This window comes from Populus nigra, chromosome 17, assembly GCF_951802175.1.
Source record: "Populus nigra chromosome 17, ddPopNigr1.1, whole genome shotgun sequence".
Taxonomy (NCBI): domain Eukaryota; kingdom Viridiplantae; phylum Streptophyta; class Magnoliopsida; order Malpighiales; family Salicaceae; genus Populus; species Populus nigra.
In genome coordinates, this window is record NC_084868.1 from 10,439,846 (window position 1) to 10,449,630 (window position 9,785).

Genomic DNA, 9,785 nt, shown 5'->3' on the forward strand with positions numbered 1-9,785 from the left:
GGAAAAAAGTATATTAAAAAAAAACATAGGATAAGAATAGATCCTCATAAGAACTATAATAAAAAATTAAAATGAAAAATACCACACCTAAGCCAACCGATGAACAACATAGAAAAAGTATGAAGGTAAGGCACGCATTACAAAATAATATTTAAGGAAACAAAAACAAGAAAGAATATCAAGAATCAGAAATCTTCCTTAAATAATAAGAGAGTATTATTTTCTTGATCAGGAAGATTTCTAAATTACATTGTAAGAACAATACATGGAATCAAACAGGCAAAATAATCATTAATTAGAACAAGGGCAAACCTCAAAAAAATAACCTTAAAAAGAATTATATCTAAACAATCTTGATATCTCAATTGAAGCCTTTAACTATAATTATTTAAAAAAAGATGTTAAATTTCTGAAGAAAAAGGGTCATTTATTATTTAAAAAATTAGTACAATTTGAATGGAATCAATACTTAATTGAAACTTTCTGAAACTCAGTCTACTTAGAGGATAAGATTGATATAAAGTTTTATTTAGATACAAAATTAGACTGTACATAGGTTGAGGGCGTTTTCGAGGTTTGCCCTTGGAGGCTAGCAAAATTAAGAGTTAAAAACGTGTTAAAAAGCTTGCGAGGCAAAGTCATCAAAACCACACAAAGAGGGGAGGGATCAAGGAAGAGAAACGAAAATGGGAATCATGGCGAAGGCCAGAAGCAGCAAAAACAACAGTGAAAATTGGGGCATGGAGGGCTTGCTCCTAGTCTTCTTCCCTGAAGACACCTCCACCGCCGACGCCGACGCCACTGCTCCATTCTGCCCCTCCTCTCCATCAACCCCATCACTGGCTACTCCCAACAGTAACTCATCAAAAATAATTAAAAGGACCAACTCAAACAACCCCATAATCACGAAGACTCAATCCACCATCTCGATTTGTGCTCTTTTACTCTTCCTCACCCTCCTTCTCTTCACTCTCTCAACTTTTGAACCCGCAATCCCCAACCCGTCCACCACCATTAGTATCAACAAAACCCCACGTAGATTCTTGTCTCAAAACAAGCTTAAACCCACCAAAACCAGTTACTTCTCTATGTTTTCAAGAACATTTTGGCCAAAAGATGATAAAAGAAGTGAAAAGTTTCGTTCTTTATTTGCTTTACAAGGAATGGGCAAGCTTTACAGGCGTGGGACTAGAGCAATGAGTGATCTTGTTGTTGCTCATGTAATGGAAGAGACTACTGAAGCTGAATTTAGACTCTTTTTAAGAGTCTTGCATCGGTCAGGTCTCACGGCAAGAGCTGATGCTGTCTTTGTCTTTCCTTCCTCTTTATTCGCTACAAGATTTCAATCATTGATTCAAGAAGAGAATGACTCGTTCTTGAAACTTGTTAATTACTACAAACAATTGAATAGAACGAGTCAGGACTCCGTGTTGGCGTCGAGTTTTGACGTGAGTCAGTTTTTGAAGAGTGGGAAGAAGCAGATGGGTGAGCCTCTGTGGGGAAAGAGAATTAGAGTTGATGGCAATGGCAATTCTAGTGAGTCGGGGGAGGGCGAGGGTGAGTTGACTCTGTTGAGTTATGGCTCAGTGGTGGGTTTTGATGCGAGTGAGCTTGACCCGGAAAATTCACTTGCGGGGTTTCTAGACTATGTGCCAATGAGTTTGAGAAGATGGGCTTGTTATCCAATGTTACTCGGCCGAGTTAGGAGAAACTTCAAGCATGTAATGTTAGTGGATGTCAAAAAAGTGGTTTTTTTCAGAGACCCACTCGGCCAAGTCAGGAACCGGAGTCCAGAGTCGGTGTATATTAGAATAAAACAAGAAAGTTGTTCGAACAAGCATCACAGGAAAAACTCGGAGCAAACTCAGTCCAATTGTCAAGTTAACTCAGCGATCTTGATGGGTGGAGCACGGGGAATTCGGAGATTGTCTAGCGCAATGTTAACTGAGATCGCTCGAGCAGCCATGCAACACAAGAAGAAGAGCTCAGTTACAGAGTCAGGGATATTAACTCAACTCGTCGACAAGGTGCATATATTGAAGATTATTGACTTGATTACAGCGACCGAGTCAATCCCGGGTATGAGTTCACTCACTGGCTCAAACTCGTCTTTGTGGAATAATTATAGTATAATCCAACTCGGGGTTAATAGTAATTATGATATGATTAACTCAATTATTACAAGGCAAATATGTTCATGGGAAGTAGAATCTTCTGTTTATAGTGATTGTTAATCAGCAAATTACAAAGAAGAAATAGATTATTATTTTTTATTTTTTAGAAAAGAAATTGCATAATCATCTCTCTATGGTTGTGTTTCTTAATCCACAAGCAGGTTTGTTTCTTACGTGTAAATGATATTGGTGAAAATATTATTGAATTTCTGGAATCGGAATGCTAATTGTAAATTATTTTGATATCAGAAGGATGCAAAGATGACAAGAAATTGTCAAAATTAATAATCATGATTTTGTCTTGTACAAGCCAAAAAAAACATTATATAATACTAATTAAATTCATTAGAGTTGTTTTTTTTAAGTATTTTTTATTCAGAAATATATTAAAATAATTTTTTTAGTTTTTAAAAATTATTTTTTAATACTAAAATATCAAAACGAATTAAAAATATATAAAAAAATAATTTTTAAAAAAAGTTGTTTCCAAGAGCTATCTTAGTCTCTACCTTAATAATTAATTTCAGTTACTCCCTTGAGCTCATGTTTATCTAATCAATTACCATATACAAGTGAATGAAATTCGAGTTTAACCAACTAGAAATCTTGTGAGGAAAGATATATTGTGGGTTTTGCTGGAAATCTCATACCATTCATTCAAATTATGGTATGAACAAGCAATTAAAGAGTTCATAATAAATTAAGGAGGGGGAAACCATGGCGTAGCGTTGATTTATTGTGGTTAAAGTTACTTCACGATGCAATAAGCTATATTGGAGGTAAGGCTAGCTTTGTTTTCTTTAATATTTTATCGGATTCAAATCTACAAAACCAAAAAAAAAAATAGCGTGAACTTGTGGAGGGAAAATGATATTCACGGTCAACTTTATTATATTCCTAAGTTTTTTGTGAATAATTTATCTATGAGATTGATTTTTAATTACCTAAAAAGGATGCAATAAATAACCCTTAATTATGCACGCTAATGCTTCCTCCAAAATTGACCCATTTGTAAAGAATGGATCCTTGCACCCACAAAAGGGGAAAGCAAAGGCTGGACACTTGATTTGTTGCTTATTTCTAGATAAATAAATTAAAGTTTAAGATAATGAGAGAGAGAGAGAGAGAGAGAGAGAGAGAGAGAGAGAGAGAGAGAGAGAGAGAGTCATGGAGAGAATGTGAAGCAACTACGCGTAGGGAGATGTGAACACATTGATTAAACCCCGAGTGCTTGTGATCTTCTTCTTCAGGTTTGTTTCAAGGCATGAAAAGCATTAAAACGTATCATTCAAGCACCTTCCCTTTCACTTTTGCCAGCTCTTGCCTAACCCAAACCAACCCCTGTGAGATCGAAAAACCCTAGCAAGTTGCTAGCTAGTAAATGTCTTCACATGGCATTAGAAGAAAAAAAAACAAAAATAGGGAGGAAAGAATTAAATAAGGTTCTGAACTCTGATAGGTGTTTAATGAGCTGGGTAGTAGTAAAAAAGTGTGTGCCATATGCTATTCCCAATACTGATCTTTTTCTTTTCTATTATTAAATTTTTAAAGGCTGCCATGCCAAAGACCTGGCTTCACTCGCTCCCCTTTCATGACTCATCATTCTTAGCCTTGGATTGTTTCTGTACAACGGCTTGGTGGTATTTTATTTTAATTATGAATTTAAAAATTTTTATTTAATTAATATTACAACAAATTCTACATGGGTTTCATAGAAAAATCTTCTTTTAAAATTTTAATTATTTTTTCAATCCGCAATCATGAGTTATAGTTATCTAGGACAACCTAAGTAAAGATCTGCAAGGTGTCAAGCTCATGTTGTGTAAGGTTTCCATGTGCACACACCCTTTCACAAGGGGTGTTTTATGCCATATATGACACTTGGTTTCTTCGCAGTTTGTGAGTTCTGCTGTCTGATTGAATATTTTAGTGGTAATTGTTTTTAAGAGTTTAAGACTTTACAAGCACAATGGTACTGCCCCAATTGTGGAATATTTTACTCTTGACTTTGAAGCTGTTCCAAGCTCTCTTCCTGCTGGATGACATGGCCGACATGGCCAAATTGTTTGTCCTATCGAACAGTCATAAAAGCCTAATCGTGACATTTTCATCATAAAAGAACAGTGTTGTGCAAATTTTATCCCTTACAGAAGGGTGAGACGTCTAATAGATGACAAGAGTTTTTTGTTGTTGTCTAGGTTCCGAAATCTCAACATCATATTGCTATCAAATTACCTTCAAAGTAATTCGATGATTGAGATCATAGCCATATTATTTTTACCTGGGGAAAGCATGGAGGGGCCACGGGACAAGGTCCATAGACTCCATACCTTATCGTCCTCAACCGTCCTATGTACAATTTGCTTTCATGAAAATGACCAATATAACAAAGCACCTTTCCTTCCTTGATCGCGTGGAAAGTAAAATAAGCAATCATTGTAGGGTTTGATTTATTTACCAAAAAAATTAACTTTTATGGGATAAAAAGATGATGTAAATCAGGAGCATCATGAAAAGGGAGTTCGTAAATTAATTGCATAGTAATTCAAACTAGCTAGGCAAGGTTGTTGAAGTCCATAAAGTTATTTCATTCCATTGGATGCCTCGTTTTTGTTATTAATTTCTCTCCCTTCATGAATTTTTATATCATTTATCCTTTAGTTTGACATCTAAGTTTTCTGAACACAAATAAACTCCAGTTTTATAAATATTTGGTAATATAATAGCGGTTATTTTAAAAATTATTATTACATTAAAAAAATTAAAAAAAAACATAAATATATATAATTTTATATAAAAACAATTAATTTTTTAGAAAACACGTTCCTAAACAACCCTTTATTAGATGAGAAATTCCATTTTGATTTAAAAAAAGAAGGAGAATATTTTCATTACAATTATTGTGATACATGAATCAAAAAAAAAAAACGTGAAATTAAATAGATGGAGTTTCTAATGATCTCTCTCCAATCTTGACATGGGTAATTTAATACACGAAATTAAGATAAGAAGATCATCAAAACTGTAAAACCAACAGAAACTGCATAAAAGGTTTCCAGCAGCAAACCAAGAGGGGGGAGAGAGAACAAAATTGCTATCAAAAATTTTACCCTAGGATGCTCATCACCATCACCTACAGAGTGCAAAGTCCTTGTTAAATCTTATTCACCCATTAAAAAAAAAAAAAGCAAGGTCACCGACAACCAAAAACAATGCCACGTTTCTTCACGGAATTCACACGTTGACATCACTGTCCTTTCTTTGATTGGATGCGAGGTGGGAATGTTGGTGGGACCCGATAGAGGAAGTTGTCCAATGGAGGACTTCGAAGCATAGATACTGTTTGCTGTGATTGGTGAATCCTAACACATTCATCAACATGATTTACAAGAAATCATACATCACCAAGTAAGTTAGTCTTCGAATAAAAATTGCTTGTTTTTTGCTTGGAGTGTTATCCTAAAAAAATCATCGTATTATTTTTCTCCAATTCCCTAATAAAATAGGAATAATAAATAGAGTTTAACATAATAGATAAAGATAACAAGACAATGATGTAAAAATATCTAAATTTGAATTGTGGAGATTAATATGGAGAAGAAGAGAAGATTGATCAGTAATAAATTAAAAATATGTTCCCAATTTAATAAGGCAGTTTAAGTGGAATGAAGAACAACCACGTCTTTTCATGTGAAAAAATATAAAAATGTGTGTGGCAAAGCTGGCTTAAGATGAATATGAGATATTGAACAAAATTATAAATATATAGGACTTTTTATTAAATAAATTAATGTGTTGATCATTGTCGAGTAGTATTTGATTCTGGCCGACTCTAGTTAGAGGATAGACAATCACACACGATGTTTGTCTTTTGTCAAGCAAAACTCAAGATGGCAGATTCTGTGGAAGATGAAAGCAAGAGGGCGAAAAATCATTTTGTATTTATATACTCTTAAATTCTAGACATATCGATCCCTCTACTAAATTCGTGTTTTTGGCTCTGAATGAACTCTCTTGAGGCATTTTAACCCTTTTATCTCATCTATCTCTGTTGTAACATCCCATAGTTTGACCCAGCGATATTAATTGATTGAACTTTAACCTATCAAATTCAAAATATATTAGCCTTCCAAGTATAAAATTAAGAATAAAGAATAAAAAAGGATTTGCTCTCCCTGTAGTCTGAAATTTGAACCATATGGTTGCTAATATGATGGCCACTGGAGACTTACATAGCCGTTAACTTCAGGGCCCGTGGAATTAGTCGAAGTGCGCGCAAACTAGCTCGGACATCCACGTTAATATAAAAAAAATAAAGGACAAAAAATCAAAAGATAAATTAAGATTATTTTTAAGAAAAATGATAAAAAAATAAAAATAAAATCATCTTGCTCTTTAAAAAAATTGAAAAGTTTAAAATAAACATGCTTTAAAGCTTGAAAGGACCATATTTAATTTTTCAATTTTTTAAAGGATAGGATAATCTTGATAACTTTTTTTTTAATAATATTTTTATTTATAATTTTTGGTGTAGAAAGCCACTGACCTTCTTAGGTTAAACTAACAAATCTTTACCATTATCAATGATCTAATTAATCTCTCAAAAGGGTTGAAAAATATTGGTGGTGATCCTTCTCGAACATTAGCCCCGTTGCATTCTCAATTTCAATTCGACTCCAACATGTATTTCAACAACAATTAGAACCCTTTAATCGAGTTTTAAACAAGTTATTTACAATATTTGTGTTCTCTAACCCACTCTAATTTATTCTTAAAGTTTAAAAATGGAGATAGAAACTACCAAAAGTAAAAGAAAATATTGAAGGCAGAGCCGGATCAAGCTTAATTTGGATCATTTGTGCAATGATTCAAAACCTTAAAAAATAAGTAAGGTATATTTATTAATTATGCTTTATAAAATAAAAACTATCTTCATTTAATTAAAAAAAAAGCTTCAAGTATAAAATAAAAATTGTCAAAAGCTGCGATATATATAAAAAATAATAAAAATATTTCATTTATAGTTTTTTCTCAAGCTCTCATTCATTTTAAATTACTGTGATTGAAGGTTACTTCATCTGAGACTCCGCCGAAAGATGGTAGCCTTGTAAGCCGCTCCACAAACTACATATATATTGTATGCAATTAATTAATTAATTAATACTGCTAAAGATGGCCTAATGGTATGAGCTAAAGTATGTGCTCCATTCTTTTTTGACCCACCAACATTAATCTACTATAAATTAACGTTATCTAGAACATCCCATCAATCATCAGGATACAATTTTTTTTTACGAGTGAAGATTGAATAATCGAACCACAACAAAGCATCTCTATATATATTCTCTATCTATCTACATCAAAATTAATGTGATTCGACTTTGTAGTGTATTATAGTTTGCTTTATTTAATTCGTTGTTGGGGATTTTGTTAGGTCACTTTCCAAAGGACGAGAGCACGTAATTGAATTTCTACAAGAAGACTAATCCCTCCTAGGGTGGCTGGCTGTGTGATCAGTCTTGTGATCAGGGGACTATTCCCTCACATGATTTAGAACATTTCAGCACGTCAATTATCATGGGGAGATTTTAATCAATGTAAACTACCAATTAAACAAGCTAAGTATAGGCTAATAATGCAACATGTGAAACCTAACAAGGCTTGCATCATGGGGTAACATGCATGCAAGCAGAGATACACTTGTATCTGATATAAACCCTTGCTGCTAATCTCAATTAATAGAAAATCATGTTCATAATCATTGGTTTCAATAGAAAATTGCATCAATGGCCACTATTGTGCCAATTGATCACATTAGGACCAATTATGTATCATGCATGTGAAACCCAGATCTTAGCATAGTACGTGGGTGAAGAAGTAAATGAGAAAAAAATCCTTGTGGTGAATTTTCAAAATTAAACGACAATGACTTTCAAAGATTACATGTATGTGGACCTGCAAGACTTTTGGTGACACATAAAAGATTAGGCAGAATAATTTGTGTGTGTATATATATAATCACACTCCCTTTTCACATATGGTCCATATATTAAGTACATAGCAGCAAGAGGGCCCCCTTTCTTATCCTCTCTGAATTCGATAGGATCTTTCCAAAGGGTTTCAGAAACAGCTGATAAAAAAATAAAACCGTGGGAAGAACAGGAGATTAGACAAAGGGTGTAATAATCTAAGAGCATACGAGGCCATGGAAAAGGTATAATCATAATTAAAGCATCCCCAGCCATGTTAGCGAAAAAAGGCTATGGCTTATCTCATTTTATAACCCACTAAACAGCCTAGTGGCGGGTGATTAGGGTAAGTGTACATGGTGCATCTCTGGTCACGATCTTTCCACTAATGTGGAGGCTCCAGAACTAGGACCCATGAGATGTACAAGGCTTGTTTATCCATATTGGAGGAAAACACCAGCACAAAACATGTGCCATGTCAATGAGAGATCAAATTATATGAAGTGATGGCTTTTTGTCTTCTAAATAATGTTACCAAAGGCCTCTGAATTAATAATCATTGTTATGTAGAACGTAATGCTATCAAAATAATTTATCAAGCTCTATGAATTTCCTAGTTGACGAGGGAGGGATAGAGGTTTCGGTGGAAATCTAGGTTTTATAACTCTCTATTCACTGCTAGAAAATTATACAGAACAAAAATTGTCATTGGTCATTATAATATTTAACATTGTGTTCATAAAATTATTAAATTATCTTTAAAATTAAAATCTTTTAAAACTTGCATCTAAAAGCTTTTTTATCATTTTACATGTTCAAGCACAGTAAAATAATTGATTTACCCTCCAAAGACAAAAGAAAATAAATATTGCATCCAATGATGTTTTTTTATCTTTTCAACCTTGTTTTTATGTTATTATTAAGTTGGTCAAGGTCAATTTAGTCTTTTAATTAACATAAAATATATTTTAAATGAAAAAGTTGGTGCATAGGAGGCGCTCGTGGATTTCTAGCGGCTCATGTGATGCCTCTCGGTGACCAAAAACACCTTTATGTTATGTCATTTAAGATCTTCACGATGTCTTCTTCTTGTTTAGGCGGCGCGTGGTAGCGTTTATGGAATGAATTGTTATCGGTGGGGTTTTTTAATTCTTTTTTCTTTCTCCTCCCCCTGAAAATCACTTTAGCCATTCAAAATTTCAGAGTTGTCCTCTTAGTTATTGATATTTCAACTTTGATTCTTATTATTATTTTTTTTTTAGCTCTTTTGTAAAAGTTTTATTTGTTTTCAATTTCATCATTCAAACTCAATTTGTGATATATCATGTTTTCCAATTTGATCCTTAATCCTTTTTTTTATTTTTTTTATTGGCCCTTTTGCAAAAAATTTATTTGTTTTCAATTTCATCCTTTAACCCAAATTTTGATATCTCATTATTTTGATTTTTTTTGTCCTTTTGTTAAAGTGATTTTCTTTTCAATTTCACATTTTAATCAAAAATTTATAGTTGTCCTCTAAATTATTTTTTATTTCAATTTTGATTCTTATTTTTTTAATTGATATTTTTAGTTTTGGATCTTTTTGCATAATTTTTTTTTCTCAATTCCATCTTTCAATATTTGATTGGTTGGGGATTGAATT

At 33.1% G+C, this 9,785-nt stretch overlaps 1 protein-coding gene across 1 annotated transcript; it reads left to right on the forward strand.

Annotated features, from left to right (window-relative positions):
• The first annotated feature begins 583 nt into the window (after positions 1-583).
• LOC133676459 (uncharacterized) lies at positions 584-2,273 on the forward strand. Its single transcript, XM_062098102.1, has one exon. The coding sequence runs from the start codon at positions 687-689 to the stop codon at positions 2,232-2,234; it is 1,548 nt and encodes a 515-aa protein (XP_061954086.1). The 5' UTR covers positions 584-686; the 3' UTR covers positions 2,235-2,273.
• Positions 2,274-9,785: the final 7,512 nt, after the last annotated feature.